General features: G+C 39.3%; 1 protein-coding gene across 1 annotated transcript in view; it reads right to left on the reverse strand.

Moving 5' to 3' along the window:
* The window catches only part of hydin (HYDIN axonemal central pair apparatus protein), an 82,517-nt gene that overhangs the window by 24,244 nt on the left and 42,078 nt on the right, over positions 1-16,195 (reverse strand). Inside the window, exons 27-50 of the mRNA XM_041938586.1 lie at positions 15,839-16,072; positions 15,541-15,715; positions 14,856-14,986; positions 13,178-13,305; positions 12,542-12,678; positions 10,854-10,981; positions 10,580-10,693; positions 9,504-9,584; positions 9,161-9,310; positions 8,762-9,001; positions 5,647-5,776; positions 5,391-5,537; positions 5,029-5,199; positions 4,621-4,778; positions 4,198-4,359; positions 3,874-3,948; positions 3,338-3,521; positions 3,053-3,194; positions 2,025-2,181; positions 1,803-1,896; positions 1,568-1,671; positions 662-784; positions 469-574; positions 72-175 (exon numbers count right to left, since the gene is read on the reverse strand). Of these exons, the coding sequence (XP_041794520.1) occupies positions 72-175; positions 469-574; positions 662-784; positions 1,568-1,671; positions 1,803-1,896; positions 2,025-2,181; positions 3,053-3,194; positions 3,338-3,521; positions 3,874-3,948; positions 4,198-4,359; positions 4,621-4,778; positions 5,029-5,199; positions 5,391-5,537; positions 5,647-5,776; positions 8,762-9,001; positions 9,161-9,310; positions 9,504-9,584; positions 10,580-10,693; positions 10,854-10,981; positions 12,542-12,678; positions 13,178-13,305; positions 14,856-14,986; positions 15,541-15,715; positions 15,839-16,072 (3,375 nt within the window). The remainder of the gene's footprint in view (positions 1-71; positions 176-468; positions 575-661; positions 785-1,567; positions 1,672-1,802; positions 1,897-2,024; positions 2,182-3,052; positions 3,195-3,337; positions 3,522-3,873; positions 3,949-4,197; positions 4,360-4,620; positions 4,779-5,028; positions 5,200-5,390; positions 5,538-5,646; positions 5,777-8,761; positions 9,002-9,160; positions 9,311-9,503; positions 9,585-10,579; positions 10,694-10,853; positions 10,982-12,541; positions 12,679-13,177; positions 13,306-14,855; positions 14,987-15,540; positions 15,716-15,838; positions 16,073-16,195) is intronic.

Consider the following 16,195-nt stretch of genomic DNA (forward strand, 5'->3'; position numbering starts at 1 on the left):
GAATGCAGGACCCATTACGGCTATCATTACCTTAATAAAGAATCTAGAAATAGAAAGTAGTCGTAACGCACCACTTCTCCCTCCATCTTGCCTGCAGGTTGAGGATACTGTGCCTGTAATCCCTTGGCTTCGTCTGTCACCTCACGTGAATGATCAGCTTCTTTGCTTTGATGCACTGCATTAACAAAGACGATAATAATAATGCATGGTTTAATTTTAGGTAATATGCTTAGGTTATATCAGTTTTGGTAATCAGAATGACATTGATTTCTTAGTGTACCTTGTTCGTTTTTTATATTTCTGTATACTCTAACTGATACTGAAACACCTATCACTTGTAATTAGTTAGATCATCAGGAGTTACTCTTGGGTTTCTAGTTGCGAGTTTGAATTGTGTGAATTATCCTATGTAATAGTATGGCCTGAAAGTTCCTATGTTCCGCACTGAACCATGCTGTGATTCCGTACATCTGCTGGCAGCTTCATTTAAATGATGTTGCTGTCTTGTGTCCAGTTGTGACTCTTTAGAGGTGTTGCAGAGAGACAACTGACGACCATCCAGCGCAACTGTTGACTGGAGAAAAAGACAAAGAAAGAATTTAAAAAATGTATTTCCTTACGAGTGAAATCAGGAATCACTGAATGCTGTGTGAGTACACACCTCCTTTCGATCAGACAGGCCCTTTTTCCCTGATTCTTCTTTATTATCTCTCTCTCCCCCATTTTTAATTTTCTTCAACTCTTTTTCTTTTCTTAGCCTCTTCATCTCTGCAGCTTCTGTACTCTAACATCCAATAACAAACATACTTCATGTCAGGTATAAATGCAAAGTTCAGGATTGAGTGCCATTAGATTATGTACAGTATAGACATCCACATATCTACAATTCCACTTGTAGATGGGTCCATTGAATTGTAACACTGTCATTTCTTGTACCAATGTACCAAACTCTTAAACTCTGTCAAGAGTAAATGCATTAAACTCAGTTTCAGTGACTGTAGAGTTCATAACAGTTACACTGTGGCACCAAATGAAATTGATCATCTTCTACGACTGCCTTGGCTGCTGGATGGACACTCTTGGTTTTTAGTTTAGCTGTATTTATTGAGGATTCTCATTATACAAAAGCTTCTCTAGTTCCTGTTGTCCATAACAACAATAAATAGCACCCCATATAACAACAGTATCAGTCCACATAATCCTAAACCACCTCAGGTTTCTGAAGTCTCCAGTAAATATATGGTTTGTACCCATACTGTAAGTAGACCACTTTACAACATACACAGTAAGGTACAGGCTATAGGCCCCCACTTTGTTACTGCTACTCTTCCCCTGGACCTCTGTTTGTTCCAAATAAAAAAAAAAAAAAAAGAAATATACCCCACAATGATTTAGTAATTATCTCAAACATTAAAGCTTTGTAGTTTGCCTTCTTTGATCTTCTTTCAGTTATCATCTGTACCAGTCCGGTGTTGTTAAGTAGTATATAATAGCTTTGAGTTAATTCACAGTAAATTTGTAGTAAAGGGTTAAATGTGTTATTGCCTTTGTTTAGCAGTAAACCTACCTTTTCTCTCTCCAGCTGGTCTGTGGGTTGAGGAGACTCTGCATTTAATGCTTTGGTTTCTTCTGTCTGCTTTTGTAAATCATCAGCCTGTTTGCTATGATGCACTGTAGTAGCACAGATGACCATATGTCAGCAACAAACCAATCGGATTACAGCCTATATACTCATTTACTGTATATTATTCACATTTTCCTGGAGCCAAGACATTGTAAAAATCATGCATCCCCAAGTGCACCTTCATTTAAATTATGTTGCTCTTTTGTGTCCACGAGCGACTCTTTAGAGTTGTTCCCGGAAGACACCCTCTGCCCGTTCAATGCATCTGTTGACTGCACAGGAAATGAAACAAAAGAATTTCACGATCACTGACTGGGAAACTAACGGGAGCTTGCATGTATTACGGTTCACATAGGATTGCATTAATAGAGGAGCATTGGAATTGGATAAATATACAGACCTGCTTTTCCTCCAGCAAGCTCTTCTTCCTCGACACTTCTTTGGTGTCCTTCTTTCCACCCTTTTTGCTCTTCTTCTTCAACTCTTCTTCTCTCAGCCTCTTCATCTCCTCCTCTTGTCTCTTTTCTTCCTGTTCTTTCACTATTCTCTCAAGCTCCCTTACACACAGGCACACATACACAGTTTCTCTTCAAACAAGTAATGTGCACTGTATGAAAAACTGGAGGGTTAAATGAGGATCTTATCCAGGTATGCAGATGCATAGTCCAATCTGATATGTATCTTTATTTTCCTATATAATTTGTTCCTGTGCTGCTTCTCTACTTTCATTTGATTCTGCATTTGATTATGTACTTCTTTCTGCAACCACTTTGTTCCTTCTGCATCAGGGTGGCATTTGAAATCACTCAATAGGTGAAAAGATTTCAAAAGGTTTAAAAAAAGTCATTGTAATACAACAACAAACAATTTAAGATAAGATAAGATCAAGTTTATTAATCCCCCACTAGGGAAATTTGGTGTTACAGGTGGCATCAATAGAAATAGCAATAGCAAGGCAATGGAAAATTAAAAAATACAAAATACAAAATATAAAAAAAGAAGTTGACTATATAGATGTACATTTGTGGCCTTCACTAATTTTCTCGTATTTAGAATTTACAAACTAAATTCACATACTAGTCATCTGTTCATAGAGAGAAAAAAATGGTTTGACTCAAGAATCATAAAGCATTCATTTGAAGGATTATGGAGTTTATGATACAGAAATCAATTATTGAAAAAATTAAATGAATAACTGCTACCCCCTTACTAACTATGTACTTACTGTATAACTAAAATATATTTGGATTTGCTGATTTTTGACAGCAGGACTCTCTGTGGTTTGAAAGTATATCTTGTAATCTTGTGTTAGATTGTGGCAATGATGAAATCTCAGGAATGCACACTTGTACAGACAAAGCTCACAGAAAAAATGACAAATTTTAGGACAAGACCACGTAAAGGTTCATGACATCTTCAAGTCAGTACCTGAGTTTCTTCTGTCTGAGTTTTTCTCCATATCGCTGGACAACACGCTCTTTCTCCTCCTCTGGCAGAGCATCATACTCCTCCTCATCCAGCTCCTGCAGCCACTGCTCCTCCCTGTCAGCTTTCTCTTTTTGCAGAGCCTCTGAAGGACACACACAGACAGTTCCACATACTGCACAGGGTAATAAGCCTTACTAAAAAGAAATAACAATACAATATCTTTGATTTGTTCTCTCCTCCTCACACTCTGTATGAATGTTGTGTATGAGCTGGTGCACTTTTTACCCTCAGTTTCTCTTTGTGCTCTCTCCCGTGCCTTCAGGGCAGTGTAGGAGTCAGACAGGTTGATCACATAGATGAGTTTGCGGTTGTTCAGGGCCTTGAGAACAACTTGCAGCGTGCTTGCCACTGACTGAGTGTAGACAGACTGCAGGCCACCGATCACTATGCCACGGTGACAATCGCTTAGCTGTTATCGTGACAGCAGCACCAACAGCAACGACAATGACAAGACAAAGACGGCAAGCATGAGAAGACACAAGTGAAACTTAAGTGAAAGGATAAGACATAATACATACATGACATCTGCCAGGTCATAAGTACAAAGAGCCATAAGCCTTTTTGATGTGTGTATGTAGCATTTTCATCTAATTGTCATAGAGGTGGTCTTGTCTCCACTATATGTAAGGTCATGTGACACTGTGTTCCAGCAGTTATTTTGAAACCTTTTTCTAATGTGCTACACAATACACTACTACAACATGCTGCATATATACTACTGCCACTATCTCTCTAAAGGGAAAAACAGCGAATTAACTTACCTGAAATCTTTCCGCCAGGATATCGACTAGTAGCTGTTCTGGCAAAAGATTGCTGAGCGTCGTCACATCTCCTCCCTGAAAACAAAGGAATAGGTTTATCAAATTGCATTATGACACTTTTATATGATCCTTGTAAAACCAGATTTAAAAGAGAGATTTTTTGCTTGCTGGATGATATATCCAGTAGGTTTATACCCCCAATTCATAAAAAACACAAATGTATACAAAAAATATTTCCAATTCCTGAACCTGGACTACAATAGTTAAACCTTCCAATGTGACACTAAAACACGCTACAGAACCAGAGGACTTGAGACAATGTACCAGGCAGAGGGCAAAGTGTGTGTTTTCAGTCTCCTGAGGAGCTTTGGAGTCATTTCTACTGCAGCTGTTCGTGCTGGCTTCCACAGTATCATGTGAAGCTGGAGATGGATCTGAGGCTTCAAGATCTGCTGCAGGTCCTGGTCCTGTGGTTTCTTCAACAGTCTGAGCTGCGAGCAAAAAAATGTATTTTCACCTTCATTTACCAATTTAAACGGACAACTGTGCTCTTCTGCAGTACGGTCCTGTCTGAGTGTAGAGTATTAACAATTGCCGATTACAAGCATAAGGCTGGTTGCAACACTAGTCTGTCCATTACAAGCCACCTTTTTTAACGATCTGCAACTCCCCAAACAGATGAACAAACGCAAAAAACCCATATGCGACAGAATTGCACTGCATGTACAGTATCTTATGCTTACCAGCCTCCCCAGCCTTCTTCTCAGCATACTGCGCAGCAGCACAGTCATAGAGTTGCCTTGCAGGTGAAGTACCATTTATCAGTGCATCTGTAACCACAGCATCAACACTCAGACAGGCCGCTCTGTAATGACACGCCAGAGCAGCCGCTGTGCTGTTTTTATCTGGAAAAAGTGGAGGAACAGGACATGCACAAGTTCACACATACATACAATCTCATCACTCTAATCAAACTATGGTATGGTGTATGGTGTATGGTGAGTATGGTGATATGCTTTCTTACACTCTCTTCACATATTTGATTGAAATATCAAGATATCTGCAAATGAGGTGATTTCATTTTGTTCTGTATTTGTTGTTTGTTTGTTTTTTGTTTCTGCATTGTTGATCAATGATATCATTTCACTACTTCACCTGTCAGTGGGGCTCCATATACAATAATAGCAATGCCTCTGCGATTGCGTGCAGCCAGACCTTCAGGTGACAGGTCAACACACATGTGGCGAGCAATTGCTCTGGAGACAGGGGTCATCTCTAGCTGCCCCAGTCTCACACTGCTTCCCTCTTTGGTCATCTCTGAAATGACTGAACGCACAAAAGACAAGCATTAGAGAATGAGAAGAAAGCCATGAGTTCAAAGTTCTGTTCTGGTACAAAAAAAGTTAAATTGAAGCTGAAGTTAATCTTAAAACACACAGCAGCTGAGGGAATTACAGTAAATTACACTTGCATTTCATAAGCATGCTAAGTTCTGTTTCTCAAATCGTTATACTCACGTAATTCAACTGGTTTCACGGTTATAGTATGCGCTTCTTCCTCTTTGTTGTCTGGTAGATGGGCATTGTTTTGTCTTGACCTCTTTTCTTCCTCGTGTGTGTCATCCATCCCAGCTTCTTTTTCATCCAAGCCTGCGTTCAGCTCATCTGCACACAAGTAAATGGATTTAAACGGGTATGCACCGATACACTACGCAGACACCTGCAGGATATGATTTCAGTGCTTGCAGGTGACCATGGGTGTGCTTTAAGCTACCGTCATCCTTCAGCTGCGAGCAGTACTCCTTGTAGTAGTCAAGCAGTTCTTTGGGAAGACTTTCTCCAGGAGCCCTGGGGGGCAGCAGTAATTTGTTGTTCTCATCATAACCTTGCATCAGACACAGGATCTATGCGGGATGAAGTAATTGGAAAAGAAAGGGCAGGGCACCAAACCAGGACACCACAAAGACACAAAAAGGAAGAGACAGAAGAAAATTGAACGTTGGTGAGGCAGGAATGCTGGAAGTCAGTCACAGCCCGGGGTGCTGAGAGGTCAGTCTATGTGACATCTTACTAAATGGTGCCCTAATAGTTATTATCAACAATTTACAAAAAATTGAGAACATTTTACACTGCAGCAGACAGTAAACTTGAACACCAACATACTGTATGTCAGAGCTGCCACAGTAACTACACTGTCAACACCAGTGAGCTAATGCATGAAGAACTGCAAAGAAGAGGGAGTGACAGCACCTGGATGTGGGCTAGAGACGTGACCCATGACCATTTCATCATAGTTTATAATAACGCAGGGCAACAAGGATACAAATGGTTCACAGAGGAGACGAACAAAGCTTAAACACAAGTTCATACACTTCAGTGATAAACCACAGAACTGTAGAGTAACATCAGGCTTCATGATCACAGTTTTTATATCAGGTGGACACTTTCAACCATATTCTCAAGCTCCTTCTCTCTTACTCGTCCACATGAGCTCGCTGATCTGACTAGCCAGGTAACAGTGTATATATATGTATGTATATGTATGTATATGTATTTATATTTTGTGCAAAACAAGAAGGAATCTAGAAGGAAACTGGGACGAATCTGAAAAACCTCAGTGCTTTTCTACATGACATCACAGTGCAAAATCTGAAATCATGCAGAACTGGCTTTCATCAATCATCAATCATTTTATTAATGTTTTAACTTAATTGTTGATAAATGTTCCCCTTTTTAAGAAATATGTAGTAAAACTCAGGTCCAGTCCATGGTTTAGGGCTGACTTTGGGTTAAGCTAGACGGTCCACAAATTCCTCCCACTGGCTTGTGTTCAGACAATTTAAGATTATCTGAACTGCTGCACTCAGAAAAGTTTAACCTGATTAATGCCTACACTCTTTCATCAGCTCCTTTCATGACCTCAGTAAATTTTGGAAGAGAAATTTGCACAGCTTTTCATTTTGCTGCCTCTCAACATCTTTTTGATAACACTATGAGTGAACTGAGTTATAAGCTCAAACCACAGACTGGACTACAGGGTAATACATCTGCACCAAGCTTCAATATGTCCTCCTTTTGTCTTAGGGAAGTTATTGATGCTCTTCTTATCACTGATACTAGTAAATTGACTGGTGCTGATAATTTGGATGCTTTTTGTTCTTAAAATCTAAGTGCCACTGCTTGCAGAATGCATAATTCATGTCTTCAGTCTGGAACTATCACCACAGCCTGGAAAACAGCTTATGTCCTTCCTTTACATGAAGGTGGTGATAAAACCTGATAGAAATAATTATCACCCTATTTTCTAAATTGTGTTGTCTTGGAATGATTGGTAAACAATCAACTCAGGTCCTATCTCCCTTTGTTTTCTATGCTCACTATGCTCACTCCTATCACTCTGCATTTAGTCTGCCTATGCAGAGTACTATGGCACACTACTGGTTTTAAATGACATTGCACTTGCCCTGGAGAGCAAAATGTCTTGTGCTGCTTTCCATACAGTCGACCACTCATTACATTTAAGAAAACTTTCCTGTATTGGTTTTGATTCTGGCAATTGGCTATGGTTTGAAAACTACCTGTCTGATTGATTCGAATGTGTAAAAATGGGTAGTGTTCATTCTGATAATAATAAAAATTTCTAATAAAGGTGTTGTTGGTGTATTGTTACTTTAGCTCCAACTAAATAACCATAGGATAGTGCCAAATTCAGACAAAAGCAAATGGATGCTGTTCACTAAGGCTACTTATAGTGAGTCCTTTAACATTCATTTGGCTAATAGCATATGCACAGACAGAGCGCCTCAGTATAAATATCTTGGTACCTGATTGAAAAATCATCCTAACAAGTACCACATTAACACACTGATTGTGTTACTGAGAGCAAAAGTTGGATTTCTGTACAGAAATAAGAATTGTTTCCCTATTCACCATAGAAAAAGAATAGTTGATTTAACATATTTTACCTGTTTTGGATTATGGGGTTGTTATATATGGAAAAGCTGCCACCTATACTTTGAAACCACTAGATGCTGTCTGCCACTCAGGTCTATAAATGATAAGCCCTCCACCACTCTCTACTGTAAACTTTATCAAAATGCCAGCTATCCATCTTTGGCTGTGAGGCAGAACTAACATTTGTTTTAATTCATTTATAAAGCTTTAGTATAGATATTTCATCCCCTTTAACTCTGAGTTTACATAATCTTGGTGCTCACTAGAATAAGTTGTTGCTGCACATACCGATCAGAAATGTCATTTTTACAGAGTACTTTATACTTGAAATAATCTGCAAACTTAAACTTGGACTCCGCTGTCACTACGATTGTTCAAAAGTCTTGTCTCGTTGTTTTAAATGATTGCAAATATTTAACTGTACTGTAATTTTATCCTTTTATTACTGTTTATTTATTTATTTTTACTTCATTTATTTTTCCTATTTTGGATTTTTTTTCCATAGCACGTCAATTATCCTGTCCCTATCCCTCCCTTCAAGTTTTAACTCTCCCATTTTTTATTGTTGGTTGTTCTGTTTGCAAGCATTGTTTTACATCTCAACACATTGTAAATGAGGATAAGTTTAGACCAGGCCTCTCGTGATTGATGACTGTGCTTCCCCCTGCTGGATGAATGGACTATAATGTCTGACTCAAGGAAACTGTTTCCTATGAACTTTACGTGAGACTGACTGTACCAGAAGAACACAGTCCCCTTTCAAGTGCTTAGTGGTACAGTATGTACTCACAGTATCACTATCTAACAATCTTGGTCATCATAAAACCAAGATTGACATTAATAAGCATTTCACATTCAGATCTTGTTTGTGGCCTTGTTTCTTGCCTGTCACAAATGTATGTTACAAAATATGCTAGTGATATTGTTTGTGCTACCTTTTCTTCCTCGAGATACTGTGTGTCCAACTCCAGGCAGTAGAACTCAATGGGGAAAGAGCAGGGGTTTTTGACGGTGAGCTCAGCTTCAGCCTCCGTGCTGACAGGCAGGCAAGGCCCCAGCTCCAGCACAGATGGGCAGAACTCAAGTTGTGGCTCCTCACCCTGCCCCTCGGCTGTAAGGAACACCTGCTGGGTGCTCTCAGCCACATGGACCACTAGCTGCCTGCTGTAAACATGCTGCAAGTGCATATATACAGTAGGTCAGTGACCTTGTCTTCATACTTTATAAATCTGTTTTACACAACATGTTTCCTCCCTTTCAAGAAGTCGCCTACATAATGCCATGCTGCTCTGCATGGCATTGCGCCACAGTTTAAAATGAATCAAGCTCCTTACCCCCTCAGCAGGGCTGAACTTTATCTGGACATTGACTCGTTCACCGGGGGACAGCATGCCAGAGCTGGGAACCATCTCAAACACCGCTGGAGGCGGTCGCAGCTCCTGCAAGACCTTCTTACGCTGGTAGAGAGGCAGGAACTTATCTACCTAGGTGAAAGCAAGATAAAAGACATCAACCCAAAGCTGTATTTGTATGTCTGTATCTGTCTCTTTTACATAGTATTCTAAACACTTGGTTTTCCATAATCTAAAGGTGACAGATGCCATGTAGAAATAGTTTTTGTTTTTGTGGATATCACATTACAAAATCAACTGGAAAAGTTAAGTGAAATTTTTGTACCTTTTTGAAAGGCTTCACCTCCTCAGCTATGCTCCAGTAGCAGGGGACAGACTCGTGATTAAACAGCTGTATTGTCTTCATCTGATGAAGAAGGATATATGACACAAGATTAAGAAGGTTACAAACAACAACATGAGTGCAGTGTCATGTTTGTTTGGCAGAAACAGATTTTCAATTAATACAACCATCCCAAACAAAGTTGGGATGCTGTATAAAACATAAACAAAACAGAATGTGATCATTTGCTAATCTTTTTTTAACAAAACAGCACAAAGACAATATATTTAAAGTTTGACCTGTCTGCTTATTCTGAATTTGATGCAGCAACACATTTCAGACAAGTTGGGACAAGAGCAACAACAGAATGGGAAAGTTGTGGAACGCTCCAAAAACACCTGTTTGGATCATTCCACAGGTAAACAGGTTGATTGGTAACAGGTGATAGTATCATGATTGGGTATGAAAGGGGCATCCTGGAAAGGCTCAGTCGTTCACAAGCGAGGATGGAACGAGGTTCACCTCTTCGTGAACACATGATTGTATAAAGGATGTTACTACATGGACTCAAGAACACTTCATTAAACTGTTGTAGGCATTCTGTTTTATTTAGGTTCTACACACCATCTCAACTTTTTTTTGGAATCAGGGTTGTACATAGCCTCATGTTGTTTCAGCATAAAATGACTAAGCATAGTTTTATGCTAATGTTTGACTTATTTCAAGATGTGTAACCACAACCAAGTTTAAGCACTTCAAGTTTATCAACTTGGTCAGAGAAGTCCCTGGAAATGACAGATTTAACCTGATCTGACCACAAGAGGGAACCACAGTAGGGCAGAATACCTGTCTCTCATTAGTGGGCCTCATTAGTGTGCCATGCACACAATCAGCAGTGTTACTCTGTACACAGAATTTGAGCTTGCACCTTCTTTCATATTCTCTACTTTTAAATGTCGACAAAACGAAGCAAAATGAAATGAGTAGTAAAAGTACATTTTCACTTAAGTCAAAGAACACAAGCAACATTGAACCTTTGTATCAGAATCTCATCATTCCATGTTACCATGCTGTTTTACCTGACACATGCCACACCGCACAGTGTCAAACTGCAGTGCATCTGTGGAAACACTGATGGCTGGCACAGTCACCAGTGCACACAGCCGCACCTGGACCACTGGACCACACATGACCTATAAAAACGAACAAAAATCTCTTAGGAACAAGGTCACAATGCACAACAACATGATCAAAAAGGTAGACAAGAGCACAACTGAGTAGAAATTTGACACTGAATCAGAAATAATGACAATATTTGGGCACATGTACATGTCTGTGTGTGCCACTGTGTACCTGTATTGGCATGATAACACTTATATCTCCCATCTTAAGGTTGACTCCTTGGGGATCAAATTTAACTGTGAAGGCCTGTGTTCCACCGCAGGGTAGGTTTTTCACCCTTTTAATTTCTGCACTGAAACCTTTGAAAAAGCAACCAGACATTTAAACTCATTTGTATTTTATAAAAGCAAAATGTAGAGAAAGAGAAAAAAGCCCATTGAAAACACATGAATTAATGCCAGAAGATGGGTAGAATATTATTCCATTAATGAGGGGCATTCCCTTTGAGACAGTCAACAAAATACATCCATAAACTTGTCGCTCAAACTAAAAAAAAGGTTTACATTTGAATAATACACTCATTTGCTTTTCTTTGGACTTAGCATTAATTAACACTGGAAACAGGAGGGAACAGAAATAATAAGAAATCGACCTACCAACACCTCTAAACCTCACTAACCAACATGTGTTTGTCTTGTTCATACTTCAGTCAGGGGAGTGACTACCTGGGGCCGTATTCATAACATGTCCTAGTGCAAAGAGTTGCTCCTGGACATAAAATTCTGAGAAAATTCTTAGAATTACGCCGTTTTCTAATAATTTCCCCTTACAGTTAAAACTAGATCGTGGTAACGATACAAGTTATTCACAAAGCATGTTAGCCCTTGAAAGAGGTGGAAAACTGTTAGGAGTAGGGAGGAGGACTTTTAAGAGTTCGTTAAGCACAGGAGGGATAGCAGAAAGACAAAGACGTAGGAGAAACATGCTCCAAATGCTGAATGACAGTGAGCTAATGAAACACTACAGATTATATTGGGCAGGGATAATGTTTGCAGTCGATCTCATTCAGGATGTGCTCACATCTCCCACCTAACACAATATCACTATAACACCAGCAATCACGGAAACTGATGAAAGCTAGGCCATTTTTCTCCTGTTAATAGGTCTATTACATAGATCAAGTGCTAAAATTACCAGCATAGTACATACATGTAAGTGAATGAATAGAACAACTATCAGCATGTGAACAGGTTGGTGCACAAACTCGTGTTACATAAACAATTTGTAGGCTATTTTTAGAATATGGCTTACAGTTTATTCAACAGAGATGTTCATTACCTAAAACAGTATTCACAATTACACCATGTCTTAATAGAGACTAAATTCTATGATTAGGCCAATCGATTTTTCTTTTCTATGCCCATTATCACTAAGAGTGTATTTGTTTCTCTTTTTTTTGATCAGTCAATCAGATTAAGTTAATGTCTGCTTCTTGCTCAGAGTTGCTTTTCCTAAATCACTCCTGAGCAAGGACTCCTTGCTAGAAAATTTGCCAGGCAAACAACAGAGTCTCCAAAAGGTCGCTGCCACTCCAATAGTATGGTACAGGTTAAGGTCTCCTGCTGCTGGTAGGTGGGTCCAGCCTTTCTGCTAAGATAAGATAACCGTCTCTTGACTCTTGCTTCAAGTTCTATGGACATATATGAAAGTGATACCAATCTTCTTATTTAACTGTTGGTAAGAAATCAAATGAGTGTATTTCTGAAAATGTTTAACTATTTTTTGAGCAATTCTTTCTGTATATCTATATATGTTTTTGCATAATTTTGGTCCATTAATGGTGAGACATCACATGAAAATAAGAAACAGAGGTGAAAAACTGAAAATGCCACAGGACTTTCTGCAATGTATTACGTTACCTGTGCCAGCTAGAGGTTTGAGATTGGCATGGAAGGATACAGCCACCGACCCAGTATTGGTGACATTTACAGTGTGACAGATGACTTTGCCTGGAATGACACAACCAAAATCCAAAACATACTCTGGGAGCAGGAACCTGGGGGAGTGGAGAGGGATGGGGTGAGGACGTGACAGAGAGAAACAAGCAACATCCATGTTGCACATTAAGTTTGTTTACTGAAGCAGCTTGGAAATACTTCAGTTTCATGATTTACTGATATTCAAAAGAATTGTTTTCAGTTGTTATGATCATATTATGTTGTCACTTTACAAAACTAGGTCATTGAAATTGATCATTCAAAGAAAATCTCATTTAAAACTGACCACATGAGTTCTTAAAGTTTTGGCTTTACATGTTTGAAGTGTTTTGAAAGCTAAACAATGGATCATGATATGGTATGGATGAAAACAGCCAGTGCACACCATGACATTCGCCATCAATTTGTACAAGTACCACAGAACAAAATCATACCCTGCCAGATATTATTCATAACCCCAAACTCTTTGAATTACACAACACAGTTCTATCTTCTGTCTATTAAGTGGACCATCTGTTCAGCCAAAGTAGGTGTGTGTGTGTGTGTGTTTGAGCATACTTGCTAAGTTTGTGCCACTTTCCCGAGGAACCTTGCGAGTCTCCGAGCTCCAACAGACTGTCGGCCACAGCGAGAGCATTGTCTTTGACCAACATTCTCTCGATCTCCATGTGAAGCAGCTCTTCATACTAGGGGCAGCAGGCAAAAGAGGGCAAAGACAATGGGAGACAGAAAGACTCGACTCTAATCTAGCTTTAGTTATCCAAAATAATAACTTCTATATCTTGTCAGGACATCCTGGTAACTGTGAGGAACTAAAATGCTAAAATGCAACACATAGGGGCTTTAATTGGAGACACCATTTTGACCAGGCTAAATATGCCATCTATTGCATGTTGTCCATTCTGGAAGAGGGATCCCTCCTCTTATGTTCCTCTTGAGGTTTCTTGCTTTGTTCCCTTGTGAAAGGATTTTTTGGGGAGAGTTTTTCCCTATCTGGCCAGAGGGCTATAAAGACTTTAAAACCCTTTGAGGTGATTTGGGGCTATCTAAATAAAACAGATCTGACTGACTTGACAAAAAGTAATTAGAGCTATCTTACTGTTTTGATTAGTCAAAAATAAATTACAGATATCTGTATTATGTATCAGGGAAGCCACTGCATGATAATGATATCTGTGACATCATTATAGCTCTGAAGTATTTTATCTTATATGAGTTGTGCTGGAGATATTTTGAACTGTTCTTACTCGACTTGCACATGAATTATTATTCTGACTGGTCAAATTGTAATTATGACTTTAAAACACATTTGCAGATGTCTAGATATGATAATGGATAAGCAGGTTAGCTTTTTATGAATCAGTTTGCCATCCATCCTCTTCCCTTATTTTTACATCATAAGTCAGAGGTCAAGGTTTTATGTGCATTTGGTCTAATGTTGCCAGTTTGTCCGGTTTTGCACAGGTATTGCAGATTCTCTCAGGGAGCAGTCTTTATCCTCATCTGCTTTGAAAATGTTTGCATTTTCATTTCAGTGGTTAGGGGAAATGTTAGGGATGCTGTTGGAACAACACCAAACTATGAGTAAATACAGAGGAGATGAGCAGAAAATAGCAATATCCATTGTAATTCGATGGTTCTTGTCTACTCCCTGGAAAATCAATACACAGATAAGAGGCAGGGAAAGCCCTGCAGAACAGGCTGGTTACTAACAGCAGAGATGTAGCAGCACTGCCATACCTATATATGTATATATACACACACACACACACACACACACACACACACACACACACACACACACAGTATATATATATACACACACACAGTGTATATCTATCTAAATCTATATCTATATCTATCTATATATATATACTGTATATATATATATATATATATATTAAGAAAAGCTACTTGCCGCTGTGGTTGACATATACAGCATATTATACATACTTCACCTATATTTTCTTATATATATGGGTATATATATATTACATTAGTTTTTGTCCTTCTGGAGTCACTTTCGTATTAGAAGAAACGTTTCCACTGCACTACATATAGTATGCTTACCAATAACCTACATGACCACAATTTTAAGTCAAAAACTCAATATACTTTGAGAACATGCTTACAAATGAGAATTTAAGATGATTTTTCCTAATCCTCAGAAATAGCATTTTGGAAGATACAAGGTTTTCAATGCATAACATCAGCGTTGTTCATTTTAGTCACTGACGGTGAGTGTGCAGTCGGCCTCTGCTGTTGCTCCTCCACCAGTGGTAATTCCATTCATAAGCTCCACTTTGACTCTATCTGCCTTCACAGCTGTTCTGGCCTGCTGCACCACATCACTGTAGCACTCCTCTGCTGTAAAGGAATCATAGCGTCACACCAGTGCAGAAATAATCAGCTGTACTTGTGTCTCAATATGTGTTAGCATGGAGACATGATCGTTAGGTAGACCTGTCCTTCAACCATAAGATCAACCATAAGATATGGAAAGATACAGGCTCAATACTTTCTAAAAAAAAAAAAAAAAGGTGTTAGAAAGCAAAACAGCAAAACATGGATTTGGTTTGAGGGGAACAGCTCTGTTCTGTAGCTGACTCTGATCTCTGACACTTTCCCCATAGGGATCAATAAACTATTACATTGTAAGCACTTTCTGTTTACTCAGTTTGACTAAGTTTCAAATTGTCTGTTCCATTGAACAGAACAGTTCCTTTCAGTGACACCATAATTGCATTTGGGCAAATAGAATCAATATACAATATAGTCGTTAGTCTGTTGTGGATACCCTTTGTGATGTTGGCATAGTTATAGATAACCATCTTGTATATTGCATTGTAAATTCTCATCCTTTGGTTTATTCAGTTAGAATACGATCATGTCTCTGTTTATGAGTGCATGTATATGCATACACAGGTTTTGTGGCAAGTTCAGGCTGATCCTTGGGAATATTCCCTCTCCAGTCATTGTGATGTCCTGCGGTGGCAGGAAGGCCACCTGCAGCTGCAGCCGCTTCTCAAACACCTCAGGAACGCCCGGGAGGTAGAGCACACGCAGACATTGCACAGCACCAGCGTCAACGTAACCCTGCCACACACACGAAAACAAACACATGCAAAAACTGGTGAAAAAAATAAATAAAAAGAACCCCCTAAAAAAAACCTCTCTACATGGTAAATACATCTGAAAATAGTTCCAAGAAGAACTCACTGTGGTGGGGATGACCATGGGCCGGCCCGGTCTGACCTCCTGTCCTTTCTCATTTTGCTCAAAGTCTTTTTGCTGCTCTGCATCTGGCTGCTTGGCCTCTTCCACGACCTTCCTCTGTCCCCCTGCCTCCTCATCTGCCTCATCCTCTCTTTCAGGGTCTATGATCCTAAATTCAAAGCCCAACTTGCCAGTATTCCTAAGGGTCACCTCAGCCTCCCCTTCATGATCAAATAGCTGGAAGAAAAAGAGGGTGATTGAGAGGAAAGAGGAAACACTGCCTTTTAAACTGTCAGTATGTTTGTTTTCAGTGAAGATAATGTGAATTAGCATGAAGCTAAACAGAAGGTTTTGGTCAAA

This window comes from Chelmon rostratus, chromosome 6 (assembly GCF_017976325.1).
Source record: "Chelmon rostratus isolate fCheRos1 chromosome 6, fCheRos1.pri, whole genome shotgun sequence".
Classification (NCBI taxonomy): Eukaryota; Metazoa; Chordata; class Actinopteri; order Chaetodontiformes; family Chaetodontidae; genus Chelmon; species Chelmon rostratus.